At 54.1% G+C, this 20,233-nt stretch overlaps 1 protein-coding gene across 3 annotated transcripts in view; it reads left to right on the plus strand.

Moving 5' to 3' along the window:
- Nucleotides 1-20,233, plus strand: part of AGO2 (argonaute RISC catalytic component 2) — a 95,872-nt gene that overhangs the window by 32,192 nt on the left and 43,447 nt on the right. For 2 of the 3 annotated variants that reach the window (XM_044244891.1, XM_044244888.1), the window contains exon 2: nt 14,334-14,523. In XM_044244891.1, coding sequence (XP_044100826.1) covers nt 14,334-14,523 — 190 coding nt within the window. Of the gene's footprint in view, nt 1-10,748; nt 10,811-14,333; nt 14,524-20,233 lie in introns of those variants that run through there. The other variant, XM_044244889.1, reaches the window with a different exon arrangement.

Consider the following 20,233-nt stretch of genomic DNA (forward strand, 5'->3'; position numbering starts at 1 on the left):
ACCATGGGTTCTCGCAGCCCAGGCGCACCTGCCAGCCGGGCACCGAGCTGCAGTGCAGCCTCGGGGTCTGTGGAACACCTGCAGCTCGGCCACAAACCTGTGAAGTCCACGGTCGAGGCCGCTCTGGCGCCGGCTGCGTGCACGTGGGATAGAGTCACAGAGGGGCGGTGGACTGGAGAGCACGGCATGTTACTGTCATGAGGCTCTGGTTGAACACCCTGGATGAGAGCACAGAACTGGACAGGCAGGCAGGTGGGTCTGGTGAGCGGCCACATTGGAAGGGTCGTCCCACCGGAAGGTGGCCAGCACTCCAATGGCTCTGGGCCCTGCAGGGTTTCCAGGAGAGATGACCCCCGCCGTAGCTCTGGTTTTTAGGGGAGAAAGAGGGGCAGGGTGGGCTGGGGAGGGAGAGGGCAGGCGGAAGCTGAGTGGGGGGCCTGCCCTAGTGTCAGGGTGACCCCTGCATGGAGAGCCCGGGGCCACCAGGAGTCCGGCCACCTGGCAGGCTCATTCGAATGGAGAGGTGCAGTTGCTCTCCTGGGGCAGCTGCTGGGCCCAGCAGGGAATGGGGACGGGCAGGAGGTTGTCCTGGATAAGATTCTGCAGAAGTAACTGGGTTAAACCGGAAGGAATGTGACATGACGGCAGGTCAGGATGCTGGCCGGGTTTGGCGGCGGGTGAGAAGCAGTGGCTTGGTGATGTCATTCCCCAAGTACCTGCCCCTAAGGGAGCAGATCCTGCTGAGTCCTGCTGCCTTGGGCTAAGATGCTTCTCTTGGGTGTGATGACTTCACTGTGTCTGAAGAAGCCCCGACTTTATCCTGCATAAGGCTCGGGGGTGCACCTGTGTACGTCCCTTTCCCGCCTGGGCTGCCTTGTTGAGCAGCTGCACTGCTTTGTGGGGCCCTCCGCCCATGGCGCTGTCTGGTCTCATTCCTCCCCCTCCTTTTCCTTCTGTGTTGGGCCACACAGAATTCCTCGGTGGTGGACAGGCACCCTGCAGCCTGGGTGCCCCGTGTCACCTCTCCACTCCCCAGATGGCAGATGACAAGGTCATGTGTTTGCAGATGACGGGGAGACGGTGGGTTTCACTGTCTCGCTGATAAAAACAGATGTTTATTCTTTTCAAGACGGGCAAAAAGTTGAGACTTCATTTAGTAGCCTCATGGGATGGGACCAAAGCTGTGGTTTTTCATTTTTTATATAATTTTCTTCTTCCTGATTCCTATTCTCTTAAGATACATCGGGCTTCACGAGCTAATACTGATGGATCCGGTTTCCGTGGGTTTGCGTTCGCTGGAGACAGTGGGATGCTGCTTAGTCTGAGCCCATTACCACGTTTAAGGCTTAACGTCAGGAGTGAGCCCCAGCCCAGGAAGCCACTCCGTGGCCATGCCTTCCCCGCCGGGAGAGCAGAGAGGAAAAGCCGTGGCTGCCACGCCTGTGCCACGGCTGCCTCCACGGGGTCCGCGCACGGCTGGCTGTGTGTTCATGCGGCACCTGGCTATGCTTACAGCAAGTGCTAGCTCGGAGAGGAGATGTGCTTAGCGTTCTGTTTTCTTTTCCATTTAAAAAAAAAACAAAAACAAAAAACGTTGGTGCTACCTGCATTAGGTGGTCAGGGCTGTAACCAGATCGTGGCCCCACCTGCCGGGTATCAGTGCTGCACTCCCCAGGATCAGTGGTGCCACCGCGCGGCGGGGGGTGTGTGGGGTCGGGTGACAGAGTGCGCTCAGCTTCGAGACCCCCGGCTTGAGCATGCTGGAAGACTTTAGGTACGTGAGGTGGTTTCCAGCTGCCTGAGAAACTGATGGAACCGTAAGCTGAAGGGGGGAGACGGAGGACCCCCCCCCACCGTCATGAGTCAGACAGCTGTGCAAAGTAGCGGGCTTCCTCCAGAGCTAGGGCCGTGGGGCACATTTATAAATGAGTGGAAATAGGTCTCTTAAGTTTTTTTTTCTTTTATGCACTTTCAGTATGGGTTCCCTTTATCTGGGATATAAAACCCAAATCATGGCTTTAACGTTCTACTTTAACAGGCTGGCTTGCAGTGACGTAGAAGAGCATGAGTGGTTTGGGACAAGGCTGGGTTTATATCCTGCCCTGTGGGGCACCCTTGGGCAAGTCCTAGGGACAGGCAAGCTCCGCGGGGTTCCCTGGGACGGGGCCTCGGAGGGTGGAACTGGGGTCAGATGCTGCCCCTGGCAGCCCTGGCAGGTGGCCTGTAGCCGCCCATCCTATAGACTGCGGAGCGTCTCCTCCGAGCCGGGTGCCTACCCCTCCACCTGTGTGCATCTGTGGGGCTGTGGATGGGGGCTTAAAATATACGTGGGAATCATCACACATCCGCCTCAAATCTTGAATTGGGCGAGTTTTTAAACCTCTCTGGATGTCTGTTCAGTGGGTACCGACGATGTGTACATCTTTTTATTTAAGTTTGGAAACTGTTGAACTGAGACAACTAGAACAGTAAACACCCACATCCCCCTCCCTGATTCTATTCAAAGTTGCTTTCATCAGTTTTTAAAAGATAGCTTTACTATTATTTCTCTAATAATCAATATAATGTACCCACTTAAATAAGACACCAAGAAGAGCGAGTTGTAATGTGAGCTCTTGGAAATAATCACCGTGGATATTCAGTTTTATGAGGCTTCTGTACGTTTCCCGTTCCTGCACCAGATGTGTATGTGCAAACGCAGGATTTGCACGGGACCCCTGCTTGGAGCTTCCTCCAACTCAACCCCATAGGACCTCTTCCCGTGATGGTGTAGACACACGGGGTCAGTAGATGAGCGCAGCACACGGTCCCCAGTGAGCAGTCACACCTCCTGTCCTCTACAGAGGCTAAGCGCTCTGTGCAGGTGTCTGCGTGGTTTAGGGTAAGGCCTCCTTCCTGAGTCACTCCACCAAAGGGCACATGATCTTAAAAGATTTCTGAAATACACCTTCAAGACCGTTGAGCTTAAGAGAGTGATCATTTTTTCAAAGCTCTTGTAAATATCAGCTAGGCAAAAAAAAAAAATTTACAGTTTTCATTCACATTTTTTGGACGGAGAGCTGGCTATGTTTTCTGTTTGTTGGCTACTAGTATTTCCTACACACGTTGTCAGCCATAGTCAATGCCCACTTTCCTGTGGGAGTTTTAAATCCTTTGTAGTAGTTTATTTTACTTTTTTTTTTTTTTAAGATTTTATTTATTTATTTGACAGACAGAGATCACAAGTAGGCAGAGAGGCAGGCAGAGAGAGAAGGAAGCAGGCTCCCTGCTGAGCAGAGAGCCCGATGCGGGACTCGATCCCAGGAACCTGAGATCATGACCTGAGCTGAAGGCAGCGGCTTAACCCACTGAGCCACCCAGGCGCCCTTTTATTTTACTTTTTTTTTTAAGATTTTATTTATTTGATGGAGAGAGAGTGCGCACGAGCAGGAGATGCAGAGGGGGAGGGAGAAGCCGACTCTCTGATGAGCAGGGAGCCCCAAAGCCTTATTAATTTATATAAACTCTGTATATCCAGGTTTATATTTTCGCATTTGTGAACTTATTGTCATAAAATTTCCTGAATTTGTAGGGCAATTAGAGAAGCTTTAAAAATCTTACATAGTCAGATTTGTCTTTGTGACCCCCGCATTTTGGTTCCAAGAGCGAAAGCATTCTGACTCCCAGATTATAGAAGATTATTAAATTTTGAAGTATTTCTAAGGATGTCTTTGTTTCACTTAGAAATGTTAACTCTTACAATTTGTATTTGTTTGGGATTTGTTTTGTCATAAAGAGGTAAGGGAGCTCACCTTGCCTCTCCCTCCGCTGTTCCTGCTCTGCCGTCCCACGACTGAAATGCCGTCTCAGCCCACCCTGCCCCGTCCTCACGGCTGCTCCTGCCGTCCCTCCTGATCCTCTGCCTGGCGTCTTCTGGGGTGAGGCTCCTGAGGACAGGGACGCCACTGGTGCTCTGGAAATGTTGCAGGAGTGGAATCAGAGTCAGCGTACCGGGAATGCTTCGGGGGGCTGGGCACACAGACCTCCCACGGCAGCTGTTACCGTGTGCCGAGTGCTAACTGAGTGAACTTGGGGGGCCTGTGTTATTATGCACTGCTAGGTCACCCATCTCTTTAAAACATTCGTTTGACTTCAGTATACCCACTGTCCCCAAAGGACTTGAGTCTGCTTGGCCCGGCGGCAGGGCTCACATGGTCTGCTAGCAACAAGACCTGGGCCGAGCCCAGCTGTCCCTGTCCCTTACCTGCCTGCTGTCCCATCTGTACGTGGGGATCACCTGTGCCTGAGCTGGGGTGGGGAGTGGACAAGAAGGTGCGTGTGGAGGTTTCTGCGGCAGGCCCGGCGCACCAGGGGCCCCGACGCTTCCGCAGGTGTCGTGGGAGAGTGTGAATCAACCCACGCACCAGAAGGGGCAGTTCTATGGGTCCTGCTGCTGCCCAGAGATGTCCTTGGTAACTAAGAGGGATTCGTCACTGTCAAAGAGCACAAAATTCTGAATTTTCTGCTGAAGAGGGATGGGAACAGGAAGGCGGTGGGTTAGATTCTTGTAGGCTTGGGGTGATGAAAAGAAGGATTTAGGTCTTTGGTGAAGGAGATGGTCCTCAAGTATGGGACATGTCCTAAGAGCTCTCTGCGAGGGAGGTTGGTCCATTCCGTGGGCCATGCTGGCAGAGGGCCCCGCTGAAGGCAGTCTTTGCTCTGTGCCCCACTGGCCTGGCACCGAGTCACCCCCCAGGGAGCCCCGAGCTCGTGGCCAGGAGGGTGGATGTGAGGATAGAGGAGGAGGCGTCTGGAGCACACCCCGAGTCTCAGAGATGCTTGATAAATGTGGCTTCTTCCGTCGCAGCGGTGGAGACAGCGTGCGGGAGACCGAGGGTGGTCTTCGCAGGACGCTCGGGTTTGTGCCACGAAACGCTTGACGCTGAGTAACAAGGGAAGGTGTTTCTACCAAGCATGTGACACTGAGATGTTCTTTTACTCGTCCGTTCATTCATTCAGTCAACAGTTGCACAAACGCAGACATAATCCCTGCCGCGGCTTCACTTGTGTTCTAGTGGGCGAGGCCGTTACTAGCCAGAGAATCAGAGAATAAAGAGAAAGTCGGACGTGGTGAGCGCCGTGGAGAAGCGTGAGGCGAATGCACCACGGGGTGGTCCGTGTTTTCACGGAGCTTTTGAGACGGGCTTACGTCGCGTGGCGAAGTCCCGTGACAAGCTCGCGGGAGTGTCGGGCCACGGAGCGGAGCCCACGCGGGCGGTGCTCATGGCAGCTGTTGGGGAGACGCTTTGGTGGGAGGGAATATACGCTTTACGAGTGTTTCTTTAATTCTCCCTTGTGTTTATTCCCGTTTTTGTCATACTGTGGACAGATGGGGCGGGTCAGAGGAGGTGTCTTTGACATGGGGGGAAAGTTTATTGAAACAATTTTTATGGGAAATGTTTCTATTTACAGATCACAGAGATGACTTTGGGGACGGTTTCTCAAAGAAATCGTGTTTTAAATGATGACTGGAGGTTCACCAAAGCCTGTTTAAAAATCCTTTGTGGGTGAAATTCTTTGCGTTTCCAACGAAGATGAAGACCCGTCTTGTTAGTCACTGACTTGGGGGCACTTGGTTGTGTGGCTCATAACCAGCCCTAGACTCTACGTAGGTGTCATGTATCCTGAGGCATGCGTATCGCTCACTGAAACGAGGTTAAAATATTTTTGGAGTATTACTCATTCAACCACAAAAGTTGACTGAGGCAGTTCAGTGGCAAACACCCTGCCCGCTTGGCTTGCCGCCTCCCCCCCACCCCCTCCCCCTGCCTTGGGCACCTGCCAGGACCGCGCAGTCACCTGGGAGCACCTGCCGTGCTCAGCCCCTTGCCCCCTCATCATCCCCAACCCCCACTGCCCCAGAGTGACTGGCTGCCCCCCTCTTCCCCTATTGCCTCCCAGGGCCACTTTTTTGGGTGTTGCCAATAATCAGGCTACAACAGATTGGAATTTCCCAGAGGGTTTTTTTTTTACCAAGAGAGGAAGAAATGAAAAGATTTACAGGAACTGTGGCCCGCATGAAGGTGACACATTTCTAGAGAACAGCTCTTTGACTCCATGGTTGGCTTCTTTCCCTGCAGGGCCTGGGAGCCTGCCTAGGGTTTTGTCTGGTTCTTCTGTCTCTCCTCACCCTCCTTCAGAGTGGGAGGTGCTGCGGACACCTGCCCCTGCCCCAGGGTGAAGGGCAGAAGCCAGCGCCTCCCTTGGCTGTGGACACGCCCCCATGCTGGAGAAAGGGACTCATCGGATGGTCTGTCAGCCTTGGGGTGTTTTCGGAGCCCCCCGCCCTCCGGGCTAGCACCGAGCGTCCCCCTGAAGCACCGGTGTGGGGCCAGCTGCGTCCTGAGCCCAGACGCCGGGTTCCGGTGTGCTAAGCGCGGAGTTCTCCTAGGCTGGGATTGTGCACACCTGCTGAGCCCCCGGCCGCCTCTGGGACCCCCCCTCCCCCGTGTGTCCCCTCCATGTCCCATTTTACTTGCTTCGTGCCCTTGCAGGTGTGGGAGCTCATAGGCCAAGGTGGGCTTCGGAGGTTGGGGTCGGGGGTGAGCGCTGGCCGTTAGAGAAGGTGACCGCGACCCAGGCCACGACCCGGCTGGGCTCGTCTCCTCTAGGCCGTGCGGCCCGAGCCGGATGTGGGAGCGGAAGCTCCCTGTCTTGGCATTCGGCCAGACAGAAACCCGTCTCTCTGCGAGCTCGGGCGCGTTTGCTTTGGGGTTTTGGCTTCTTTTCCTCCCGGTCCCTAACTGGTTTGCACGCAGCGCGGTTCTGTTTTCTGTCCAGCTGACGGGAGCCCGTGTCCCTGTCTGCGTTCATAGCGCTTCGTTCGGAGAATGGCTCCATTCAGCTCCCAGAGAGGCAGCCGCGGTTGTGTTCAGTGGAGTCCCACTGGCCTGGGGGGCCGTAAGCCGTAGCAGCCTGTGCAGGCAACAGGTGAAGGCGCTGAGTGGCAGCTTGTCTGTCTGTCTGTCTGTCTGTCCTGGTGGTAGCAGGAGAGCGCTGGTCGGACGGCTTCTGCTCTCTGGTCTGGGCCCCAGGAGCCTTCAGAACCTGTCCTTTTCTAGCCCATGGAAAAAGCAAAGGTACAGGAGACACACGGACCTGGGTGGTGGTCCTACCCAGCCACTGCCCAGCCGGGGACCCTGACGAGTCACTCAGCCCCAAAGCTGCTGTTGCCTCTTCCAGGGATGTCCAGAAGCCTGAAGGAGCTGATGCCCGGCCTGGCCCACATTGTGGCATAGGAGGCCTGGACGGCCTTGAGCTATTTTTGTCACTTTCTTTTGTCTTCATAATTTCTGGCTGATGCCCAGTATAGTGAAAACAGAATTCTAGAAGGAAACGGAGGATACATGACGTTGAATACCGATGCCTGCTTCGAGGCTCCGGAAGGAGCTTGACAGTAGCTTCCTGGTGTTCGGTGGCAGGTCTCTGACTGTGCTGGTCCGGCTGAGACATGGGTGCTGGTGAGCTGGGCTCCCTTCCTGGAGGAACGCTGTGTTGCTGGCCCTGCAGCCAGTACGGCGAGCGGCATGTCAGCCAGTTAATGCAGAGCCTGGACCGGTGGTCACCTGCCGGTCACCGAGGGCCAGACTCTGTGTTAATTTAATGACTCTGTGAGCTACGTGTATCTTGAGGAACATTTAAGTCACCCAAGGGCAAAGGGTCACCCAGGTCCTTTTGTTTTGGAAGACGCTGCGTTGCTAGTAAGATGTGGCGACGGGCGCCCTCGCGGGGGTGGGAAGCCCCAGGCTCCCCTCTCCATGGGCTTCCTCTCGGGCCCCTCCCCCAGGCAGACTTCCCAGACCTTTGGAGCCAGGCTCACCCCAAGTCCGTGACTCAGAGCGGGTTTCGGGGGAAAGGGTGAGTTACTTTCTCCCCACGGTTTCCAAGGTGACTTCGGGCCCCAAATTCTGCTGTTTATTACATGTCATCGGTGGCCAGGGATGTTGCTCTTGGCCTGATGGTGGAAGCCGGCGCCAAGACATTGGCGTTGGTCCTGGTTGTGAGGCGCAGGGGCAGTGGCGGTGGGAGGAGGCTGGGTGCGGGGCCGAGGCTGCTCCAAGCCAGTGTCTCCCGCCGGAGTGCAGGCCGCACGGGTTACGCAGGGTTTGTACGAATTCTGTTCCGTGTGCTTCGGTGTTTAGAAAAGAGCAGAAACGAAGAGCTTCTCGGAACAACGATGCTTGTCTGCTGCGGCCTTTCTGTGCTCGTCCCCAGATAAACTTGCCTGGTGACTGCTCACTTCTTCCCCCCGATTTGCTTCTAGCTGAATGGGCAGAGCTGTGGGGTCCTGAGACCATGTACAGGTTTGGTCTTGGGATGCAGACGGGCCTCCCGTTTTGAACACAAGCCCGTGCTGTCAGGCCTTAGCAGGACGTCTGATGTCTGATTCCCAGCGCCGAGCCCCTGCCTGGTAGGCAGCCTGTGCGATGAGCCTGGCGAGCCGGTTGCCATGGCAGCTGGTAAATCATGAGCTCACATCACCTCGGGGACAGGCGCTGGGGGGGCAGCCGCGGAGACAGACGCCTGGTTTGCAGGCCTGCGGGGCGTGATGCTGCCTCCGGGGCCCTCCCTGTCCGAGGACCAGCTAGCCGCACCCCTGTCACACCACCACGAACCTGGGGGGGCGGTGTCGGTTTGTGACATTATTGGGAACTGAGACGCCGTCTTCTCTGCTTAGAGATGAGGCCACCCCGTCCCCTTGGAGCAGGCGGTTCTCATGCATTCGGGGTCATGAAGCCCTTTGTCAGGCTGGTCGAGGTAATGGGTAGAATAAGAATGTTTTTCAGGGCACAGGACAAGACGTAGGATGACGAGGAAAGCTGCTCCTGTTGAAGTAGAGTTAACAGAACAAACGTGACCACGTTTAGTGAGGGTCCGGCAGCCAGTCTAGTAAATACCATGGTTTTGAAGTAGCAGTGAGTTTAAAGGTTTTTTACTTATCTGAGAGAGAGAGAGTGTGCATGTACCCACGAGCTGGGAGAGGGGTCAGGCACCCAACTGACAGCCCCCCAGTGCCCCACAGTAGCAGCGGGTTTGAACCCGTTCGCCGCCATGTGGCCGGGGAGCCTTGTGTTTCCCCGTGCCCCAGGCATGTCCTCGTGTGGTTGGTTGTCCTTGCCCGTGAGGGCAGGAGCGATACATTTCACTTTGAGCCCAGCCCAAGTTCACAGGCCCTCCAAGTTGTCTGCGTGGGTTCTGGGCTGAGACCTCCTGGCTCGGGGGTGCTCCCCTTGACCCTCCCTCTCCAGGGCCGGGGTCCGCAGGTGATGGGCGTCTCACTCTCAGGGCCCTGGCTCCAGGGCACTCGGCCTGGTCGGGCCTGGTCCGAGGGACACCTGGTGGCGGGACTTGAACCTGAGGAGGCCAGACGAGCCGCCCTGATGAAGGCTGTGGTGGGGGCAGGCAGGACAGAACAGCACGTGCGTGCCGCCTCCTGGCAGCTCCTGGGGCGGAGATGGGCCTTGGGCCTCACTTGCTTCTCAAGGAAGCCAGGACAGCAAAAAGAGAAAAACCACAGAACGCCAGTGTAGACGGCTGGGGTGTGGGAAGCTGCGCAGTGGGGGGTCTGGTCTCCTGCACACGTCTCCTGGGTCCTTTCGGTGGGCACGTGGATGGCTCCTGGCTGGGCTCGGAGGCCGACAAACATGTGTCCTGGAAGGACACCCATCGTGTGGTCGCCTGGACCCCGGGAAGTGACTGAAACGGAGCATAGTGGTTGAGGGGGCCCAGGGCACCCCACAGGCCTGACGGGCTGTGTGGAGGAGCAGGAGACACAGCTCCCAGGCTGAGCCGTGAAGCGGTGGCGTGCCCATGGCCTAGAGGCCTCTGACATGTGGGTCCTGGTAGCAGGGAGGGCAGAGATGGAGGACGGTGGGGGGCGGGCAGGGCAGGGCTCGGCAGCAGCCCTGGGGAAGATGCTCGTCCTGCAGACTCCGAGGCCCGGCATCTGCGCTCAGGACCCCGTTCCTGTCTGTGCACTGCGGCCTCTCGCTCAGACCCTGTGTTCCTGGGGGTGGGTCCGTGCCTGGCCTGGGGTCAGATTCAGGGCATTAATTGGTCAGCAAGTCCTTCGTTGTAGAGACCAGAAGCCTGGAGCCTGAGCCGGCGAGGGCCGCGTGTCGATCGGACAGTCTGTTCTCCGAGTGCGGCCGGAAGGGCGGCAGCGGCGGTAGGCCGTGCGGGAGCCCCCGGCGGGTGCTGCGGAAGGCAGGGTCCCCCTCGTGCGCTGAGCCCTCCGGTGGGCCCCCTGCTTCCGCTCCAAGGACGCAGGTAGAGATGTTCCTTCGTGGGTCTTCAGCGCAGCGCTTACTTTTTACAGGGAATGTTTGGAAACCACTGAGATGCGTCGGCAGGAGACGGCTCAGTGCGCACGGCCCTCGGCGAAGATTCGTTGTGGAGAATTGCGTAATATGACGTTAGGTGAAAGCCGTCAGGGAGAAGTCTGCGTGGTTGTGTCCGCGCAAGTGCACACATTGTGTGTCATGCGTGTGTGCAGAGCCTGACTTTGAACAGAGGGATCACCTCTGGTGGCGTCACAGCAACTTTTCTGTTCTTTGTATTTTTTTGTATCTTCTGTAGTAAGTGTGTGTTTTGACGTCAGAGAAAACCGCACGGTATGAAAGCGGCCACCTGGTCCCTGTCCGTCATCACAGGTGGGAGCGAGACCACGTGTTCGGTAGGCAGTCGCCCACGGAGGCCACTGTGGAAGGTGCTCTGTGACCTGTAGTTAAGTGAAGAAGGTGACCCGGACCCGCAGGCTCTCCGTTATCTGGTACGTGGGAGAGCCTCTACAAGCCTTCACTCTCTGGTCACCCCACTTCTTGTCCTGTGTGTGCACCCCTTACTTAGGGAGGGCTGGGACAGAAGCCCCGCTCTGGCAAGGGGGCTGCCAGGAGGTTGTGCGTGGGGCAGGTGTCACACAGCCTGCTCTGGGACCCTCCCATGAAAAAAGGCGGGTGACAGTCCCCGCCCTGAGACCTGGATTACTTGGGGAGGAGAGCCCCGTCCCGCAGAAGCCTTACATAGAACACAGCGACAGGCTCGCTTCCCATGGTGCCTGTAAAAAAAAAGAAGAAGAAAAAGGAAAGAAAGAAAAAAAAACCAGCAAAACTTCCCAGTTGCCGTGACCCAGTTGCTCATATAGGAAGTTGATTACTCATTCACTACGTCTCCCTTTCACTGATGGAGACGTGGCTCTAAAAATGGAATTTCTGAGCACGTGTGCTGAGTTACCAGCAGCAGTTCCGCAAAAACTGGTTGCCTGCGTTACCAGTGCCGGCTTGCATGCTGGGGCTCCCCTGCCCTGGCAACGTGCTTCGGTCAGTGGTGCCACTCACGGGTGCATCGGTGGTGGGCCAGGGACTGTGCTGGCCTCGGACCCGCCATTTCCCTCCCCCTGCCAAGGTCCCTTCCTGCAGTGACCATCCAGTGCTCCTGGATGAGGAAGGAGGGGTCGCCTTCCTATTCCCAAGGGTTTCGCCCCCCAGGGCAGCAGTCCGATGGCACGGACACAGTGGAAGCACATTCCCAGCAGAACCGTGTGCCCCGTGGCCAGGTGGGAGAGGGGGTGCACCTGCTGGGGCCGTGGGGCGGGGGGAGATGCGGGCCTGGGCGTCCGGCGGAGCTTTGAGTGGAGGGAAGCGGCGTGTCTTGGGGAGGGTGGAGAAGCTGGGAGCACCTGGAGGCGGGGAGGGCGCCGGGCCCCCGGCATCGGCACAGCTGGAGAGGACCTGGGGTCTTACCGCAGGGTTGGGTTTTGGGGTGAAGTCCCCACTGAGCCGCTCAGGGACATCTTCTCTGGTGAAGCCCCCCCAGATCCTCCTCTTGGGCTGTCCTGTATTCAGCAGATGTTGACGGTCCCCCCGGCAGGGGAGGCTGAGCTGAGGACCGTCTCCCATCTCCGTAGCATGCGCTCGCCAAGCTTGGGGCCGTGGGCTTGGGGCGTGGAGCCCCTCCCCCCCCGCCCCCGCCCATGGCTCCCCGGCATCTCTGCTTCTCTGTTCCTCCTGCGGCGCGGGTGCGCGGAGATGGGCCACGGGAAGGGCGCGCGTGGAGAGTTGCTCTCTAGGTAACACTGGAGTTAATTTTCGGAGTCATCTGTGTTGACCGTGAAGAAGGTGTGTGTCCTGGTCGGCATTGGGTTTTCATCTCAGAACATCATCTTCCCCTGGGCCAAGAGCTGACACCCACAAAAGCGGCCGCCCGAGCTCTCCTGTGCGGCTTGGCCTGGGCGAGGTCCTCTCCGGGTCCCAGTCCTGCTTGTCTTAGCATTTTACGACTCCCCGTGAGGCATGAGTCCCGGATCTCCCCGAGGGCGAGGCTGGGCCGGACTCTCTATCCGCATGTTCCAGCGTTTCCTTCCCAGGGGCCTGAAGCTGCGGGGACCGCCCCCTGCTCTGCTTGGGGCACCGTCAGGGCTTCGCTTGTGGTCATGTCCTCCACACACCGGCCCAGAGCTCTCAGGATTTTCGGGTTAAGAGCTAGAAGCAAGGAAGAAATAGCTTGTGAAGTCACGTATTCCGTGAACATATCGCCGTTGTGTTTTCCCACCGCTTTCATTGACCCGGGTCAGTGACACGGGCCGTGGCAGGTTCCCTCGTTTCCCGCGGCGGTTCTCTGGAAGTGGTAGGTATCACGGAGACAGGAGAAACGGGCTCAGCCAGAGAAATGGGCTGCAGGCATGTCTGTGCCAGTGGTTAGATTTTAGGACGGTAAACTCATCCCCCTCTAGCTGGGGACAGATGGCCGCTGAGGGGCGGAAGGAAGCCTTGCTTCAGAAACGGGCACCCCGGCTCGCTGCTCCTCTCTGAGCCTTGGGCAGCTTCCCTTTTCAGAAGCAACATCTTGGCTCCGTAGCTGTGATGCACAGTCAAGAAACATGTGAAAAGCACCGTGTAAACTGGAAAGCCCTTATTTGGTGTGGCTGGTGCTGTAGTTCCCGAAATGGGACGGGTCTCTCTGGCTGGGCATTTCCTGGGGCAAAGTTGTCAACTCGTGTGCGGTTCCGCTGTGTTTCTGTATTCGCAAGATGCATCTTGTAGATTAGACTTCTGCCTAGGAGCAGGGAGGGCATGCGGGCAGACGGCGCAGTCCGCTCCTGGGCAGGGGCAGGGTCTGTAGTGCCAAGGATCACGCGTAGCCTGTGCTTAGGAGGAGCAGACCCGCCCAGTCCTTTGCTGGCGTGCATTCCCACGCTGCTCTGGGAGGGGACCCGGGAGCTGCCTGCACTGTTTATGTTTGTATCCTTCATCCTGGACGTTACACGAGTAAGGAGTAAGGGGCACACGAGTGTGCTTGTTGAAGGGCTGGTGTGTGGTGTGCGAGTCTGTAAACATGGCATCTACGGTCAGTGATGTCAGAGTTGCTCAGTGAGACAGACCTGAAGGGTTCCAAGTGGTACAACTCAGTGAGAATAATAACCTTTGAAGCATGTTTGTTTTCTCGTAGAAAGAAAACAAAGCAAAAAGAGTAACTGAAGGGCTCTGAGTTTTTCTAGGTCAGAAATGCAGTAAAAACAGCTTAAATTATTCTTAGTAGCGTACTTTCGTTTCCGGTAAATATCAGCAGGGATTGAAGTATGTGGGATTTTTTCTTTCTTTCTTTCTTTCTTTTTTTTTAACGAGGAGGATTTAAAAAAAAAAAAGACAAGCAAAAATTAAGAGTATTCTGTTATTGGAAAAATATTTAGTTGATTTATTTTCCTAAGCCACAGTTTGAACTTTACTAGAATTAGTGAACATTTGCGTTGGGGTGAAGTTTCTGTCTACTGTCTGTGGGGGAGGAGTACATTCCTTGCTTAAGTGAACGACTTACCGGGAATGCAGGGGGGCCACCAGCGTGGGGTTCTTGGACCCCGTATGCATCGTACCCCTTTGGTCTCGTCTCCTGGGAATCCACATGGTCCCGTTTTCCCGGTCTCTGTCACATGCAAAGACAGGGCAGCGATGTACAGACACACACGAGCCGTGAGTCACTGCCGTGCCTTTGACGTCACGAGGTGGCTTGACGTTGCGGCCCCTCCTTTGTGGAAATGTGCTGTTGGTCTGCGGGGACGGGAGAGACGGCGTGGGTAGTCGCCCGAGCACAGCTGTCTGAAGCCCCTGGCGCGGGGGCTGGGGGATAGGAAGCGGTGCCCCGGGCGAGCCGTGGCAGGGGGCCTGCGTGAGCCCCGCTGTGGGGGGTGGCGTGGGACAGCGGGTCGGGGGAGCTGGGAAGGGCGGGCCGCGCGGTGGCGGCGCACGAGCTCGGGGAAGCCGCTGCGCCCTGGGTAACCCGCGTTCTCTTGGCCCTTCCAGTGCTCGCGCCTCCCGCGCCGCCGCCCATCCAAGGATATGCCTTCAAGCCTCCGCCTAGACCGGACTTCGGGACCTCCGGGAGAACCATCAAGTTACAGGCCAACTTCTTTGAAATGGACATTCCAAAAATTGACATCTATCACTACGAATTGGACATCAAGCCGGAGAAATGCCCACGGAGAGTGAACAGGTATCTGTCGCTTCACCCCCTACCGGTCGGGACGGACGCGTGGCTCCCCTGGGCGCGGCCGGCCCTTCCCCGGAGCTTTCTGTGCGGCTCCTTTTCGAAAAATGTCTTGTGTAGTTCGTCGCGTCTTGATGCAGTTTGAGGGTGTAGGTCCGTGTTTGGACACGGTCCGTGCCCGCCCGTCGGCCGACAGCGTCTCCTCGTGCCCTCTTCGTCGGTCCCAGCCCCGAGGCTGCTGCTCTGACCTGTGTCACCGCTGGTTTGTTCCCTGCTGCGGGGGAGGGGCCGGGACACAGAGGACTGGCACGGCCCGTGGGGCCGTCTCCCCGACCTGCCCCTTCCACTGGGCGTGACGTCGTTGACACGGGCTCGTATCGCTGTGTGTATCAGTAGCTTCTAGTTGTCACTGCCGAGGACTGTTCCACGATGCGAGTACTGCATAGTTTCTTCATCCTCTTGTTGGATGCTTGGGCTGTCTGGGTTTGGCCACCAGGAACAAAGCTGTTGAAGTCTTTTGTGGGGACGCACGTTTTCGTTTCTCTTGGATGCAGGAGTGAAGTTGCCGGGTCTCGGAGAGGCACAGGCTTAGCGGGGTGAGAAACCGCGCAGGGGCTGTCCGGAGGGGCGGCTGGGCCTCGTTCTCCCACCGTCCGGGCGAGGTTCTGGTTGTCCCGTGTCTTCAGTGTGTGGGACGGTCCGTCTTGAGGTTTCAGTGGTGTCTCTTGGTTTCTCTTTGTGGTTTCAATTTCCACGTCCTGAGAGTGAGTCGAGCACTTTCCCTGGGCTCGTAGCTGGGATTCCGCTACATTTGCACGTCACGTAGTAGATCTTTTTCTTTTCTTTCTTTTTTTTTTTTAAAAAAAGATTTTATTTATTTATTTGGCAGAGATCACAAGTAGGCAGAGAGGCAGGCGGAGAGAGAGAGGAAGCAGGCTCCCCGCTGAGCAGAGAGCCGGATGCGGGGCTCGATCCCAGGACCCTGGGATCATGACCTGAGCCAAAGGCAGAGGCTTAACCCACTGAGACCCCCAGGTGCAGTGTCCCTCTTTTCCTTTTCTTTTCTTTTTTTAAAGATTTTTATTTATTTATTAGAGAGAGAGAACATGAGTTGGGGGGGAGGGGCAGAGGGAGAAGCAGACTCCCTGCTGAGCAGGGAGCCCAGTGCAGGACTCAATGCCAGGACTCCAGGATCCTGATCTTAACCGAAGACAGACGCCTCGCTGACTGAGCCCCCCGGATACCCATCACATAGTATTTTCTTTTCTTTTCTTTTCTTTTTTTTAAAGTTAGCATTTTTTAGATCTGACTTTATTAGAAGTTGGAGCTTCACATCCCATCCTTTTCTTTTTTTTTAAGATTTTATTTATTTATTTGACAGACAGAGATCACAAGTAGGCAGAGAGGCAGGCAGAGAGTGAGGGGGAAGCAGGCTCCCCGCTGAGCAGAGAGCCCGACACGGGGCTCAACCCCAGGACCTTGGGATCATGACCTGAGCCGAAGGCAGAGGCTTTAACCCACTGAGCCACCCAGGCGCCCCCACATAGTATTTTCTAATAAAGTGTCTGTTAAAGCCCATTCCTGCCTTGCATCTTTGTTACTGGTCTGTTGGAGTCGGTCATGTACATGAGGTACAGGTCAGTGTGAGGTACAGGTCGGTGTGAGGTACAGGTCCATGTTGGGTTTCTGCCTGGTTTGAGGCTTGCCACGGCACTAAGTGGTGTCTCTTAATGAGCAGATTTTTATAATTTTGTTGACATCCAAGCTATAAAATGTTTAAAATTGTTATGATATTGTATGTTCTCTCCAGGAAATCTTTGTCTGTCTGAAGGGAGCAAGGTATTCTTTTTTAAGCAGATTACATTTTGGGTATATATATGCACACACACACATATATGATTTTATTTATTTAAAGATTTTTATTTATTTATTTATTTGACAGACAGAGATCACAAGTAGGCAGAGAGGCAGGCAGAGAGAGAGGAAGGGAAGCAGGCTCCCCGCTGAGCAGAGAGCCCGATGCAGGGCTCGATCCCAGGACCCTGGGCTCACGACCCGAGCCGAAGGCAGAGGCTTTAACCCACTGAGCCACCCAGGCGCCCCTGATTTTATTTATTATACATATGACTTATATGTGTGTGTGTGTGTGTGTGTGTGTATGATTTTACTTGGGAGAGCGCACGAGTGTGTGAGAGTGTGCGCTCGGGCAGGGGAGGAGCAGAGACAGAATTTCAAGCCGACTCAGGTTTGAGCTCAGGGCCTGACTCGGAACTCCAGCTCACGACCCGTGAGATCATGGCCTGAGCCGAAACCAAGAGTTGGTGGCTTAACCTCCCCATGTGCCCTGGGCCGGTGTGTCTGTTCAGGCCTGTGGCCCATCTTGGACGAATGCTCGTGGGCTGGGAAGTTAGGGTCTGTTGAGAAGCCTTCTCTTTCCCCATCGACTTACCTGGGTGCCTTTGGGGGCGGGGTGACTCCGGTGATTTTCCCTGCTACCAGGAAGGCCCCCGGAATACTCTCTTGCGGTGGCTTTGAAAGTACAGATCAGTTGGGGAAAGCGGACGCCGTTGAATCTTCTGGTCCGAGCTCAGGGCTGCCGTCCCCATTGACGGGGTCTACTTGAATTTCTTGTGGGACTCAGTCATCCTGTTCAACACAGACGCCTTTCCGTTTATGCACTCTTAAGTTCCCTGTGTTCTTTGATGTTAATATAAGTCGTATTTTAAAGTTTCATTGTCCAGGAAGGAAGTTTTTCAGAAGGAGCGACTGCTAACGAGTGTGGGGTTTCTTTTCAGAGCGATGACGAGTTTTCTAAACTTGGGCTGTCGTTCTCTAAGGGGGACGACCCCGTGAATATACCAGAACCATTTAGTTGTGCACTTCAAAGATGTTAAAGAGTTTTTCATTATTTTTTTAACAAAGGTCGTTTTCTTTCTTTCCAGTTTCTAATGCAAGTTACTTATTTTTTTTTACTTCATTGCAGTGTCTAAGAAACCCAGTGTAAATAACATTGGGTATATGTGGTAAAAACAGACCTCCTTGCCTTGTTTCCACTCCTAGGGGAAGTGCCTGCCCCTACAAAATATTCTGTTGGTTGTAGGATTTTCTTAGAACCCCTTTAATAGGCTGAGGGAATTCTCTCCCTGATTTGCTGAGACATGTCCTCATCATTGGGTTTTGAGTTCTGCCAAATGCTTTTTCTGCATCTGTTGGCGTAATCAGGTAGTTTGTCTTCTTTTTTTCCCCCACCTCCTGTTTTATTTTTAAAGATTTATTTATTTGGGGGGCGGTGGAGGAAAGAGGGAGAGAGGGTCTCAAGCAGACTCCTTGCCGAGCACAGAGCCTGACGTAGGGCTCGATCCCACGACCCTGAGATCACGACCTGAGTCCAAACCAAGAGTCGGACGCTCAACCCACTGAGCCCACCCAGGGGCCCCTTCGCACCTGCTATTAGGGAGGTGTATTACACTGATTTTTTTGTGTGTTAAATTAGCATGAATTTCTGTGAGTCATGATGTATTACTTTACCCACATCTTTAGTCACAATTAGTTATTTTTATATATTGCCAGACTTAATTTGTTAGCATTTCTTGGTCAATTTTTGTGTCTCTACTTCCAAGAAACATTGACCTGTATTTCTCTTCTTAGGTTTTGATAGCAGGGGCTTGAGGCATTGTCCCGCAGGCTGGGAGGTGCTCCGTCCTCCTCTGGATTCTGCAAGAGGAACGTGAAACATGGGCGTCATTTCTTTCTGGAATGTGGGACTGAATTTTTCACTGAAATGACTCAGACCTTGACTTTTCTTCCTACTGTTTCATTTCTTTATCAGATACTGAGCTGTTCAGAATTTCCTGTCTCTTTTTGTGTCAGTCAGTTCGGTGGTTTGCGTCTCTTAGGACTCCCGTTCCTGCGTGTTGTTGAGTTGACTGGCGAAAATGGTTCCTACTGTCCCTTTCACGTGTGTGGGACCCACCGAGCAAACCCTGTTTGTGTCTTCTCTTTCCTTCATCGGCTTTGCTACGGGGTTGTCCATCACAGCCTTCTTTTCATAGAAACGGCTTTTTACTTTACTGATTTTTCTCGTTTGTGGATGCCCCCCATCTGTTTTCTTTTCTCTGATCTTTATTACCCTATTCGTTTTGAGGTTAGATCATCAAGTTTCAGCCTTCTTTCTTTTCCAGTCCATTTGTTTAAGGCTGTAGGTTTCCCTCTGTGCCTGGTGTTTGCTACAGCGCACAAGTTTTGATACATTTTAATTTTCATTCAACGTATTCTCTCATTTTCCCTGTGAATTTTCTTTAATCCATGTTTTTTTGTTTTTAGCAATGTGTTCAAATTTGGGGGCGCCTGGGTGACTCAGTGGGTTAAAGCCTCTGCGGCTCAGGTCATGATCTCAGGGTCCTGGGATCGAGCCCCACATCGGGCGCCCTGCTCAGCAGGGAGCCTGCTTCCCCCTCTCTCTGCCTGCTTGTGATCTCTCTCTGTCAAATAAATAAAAAATAAATAAAATTTTTTAAAAAAAGAAAGAAATGTGTTCAAATTTTAACTCTTCGGGGAATTTTTTTTGATACCCTGTTGTCTTTGATTGCTAATTTAAGTCTTTTATGGTTACAGACCATTCTAAGATTTGATTCTTTTGAAATTTATTTTATGGCTCAGCTTTGGTTGATCTTAAGTGTTGTTCAGACGCTTGAAAAGAAAGTGTCTCCTGAGTTTGGTGGGTCTGGGAATTTATGGCGAGTAGACGGAGTTGGTGGTGCCGTCCTAATCCTTCACGCCCATTGTCATCCTTCTGTCCTGCTGTGACCCCGCTTGGCCGTGTCTCCCTTCAGTACCGTTCTGATTTCATGTGTTTCGAAGCTCTCCTACTAGATACACACATTTATAGTTTTTTGTCTTCCGTGATGAATTGACACGTATATCACTAGGACATATTCCCCGTATTTTGTAACTCTTCTGGTTTAAAAAGCCTTTTCTTGGGGCGCCTGGGTGGCTCAGTGTGTTAAGCCTCTGCCTTCGGCTCAGGTCATGATCCCAGGGTCCTGGGATTGAGCCCCGCATCGGGCTCTCTGCTCAGCGGGGAGCCTGCTCCCCCCCCCCCCCGCTGTTCTGTCTACTTGTGGTGTCTGTCTGTCAAATAAATAAGTAAAATATTTAAATAAATAAGTAAATAAAATAAGCCTTTTCTGCCTGGTTGTCAGTATAGTCACAGCCATCCCTAGCTTACTGTCTAGCTGGCGTGTAGACTGTATGGACGTCCCGGTCAACCTGTGTGTTCGTTTCCAGTAAGTCCATTGTAGACAGCACAGGGACTTACTCTATTTCCAGATTTTAATGGGCGTGTTCGATTTGCGTAAATACAATGTAACTGTAAGTTTAGTTACCTGCCGTTGAGGGCCACCGTCCCACTGTTTTTTATTCTTGTTTCTCTTTTTCCTTCTCCCTTTGGGCTCATCAGACCTTCTTTATTCCATTGATTCCCTTGGCTAGTTTGTGCCTTTACCTCTTGTTGCTTTCTACGTGACCACTTTTTGCATTTCAGTCCGCACCTTGGAGTCACCAGTCGACGTGGTGTTAAGACTGTAACTTCGTATAAAACGTAGGAATTTCATAGTAGTGTGATTCTTTTGACCCATCTGTCGTTTTGCTGTTGTCGTCATTTATTTCACTTCTGTACACATTATAAATTCCATGGTACGATGCTGTTATTTTAAGG

The sequence above is a fragment of the Neovison vison genome, chromosome 4 (assembly GCF_020171115.1).
Source record: "Neovison vison isolate M4711 chromosome 4, ASM_NN_V1, whole genome shotgun sequence".
NCBI lineage: Eukaryota > Metazoa > Chordata > Mammalia > Carnivora > Mustelidae > Neogale > Neogale vison.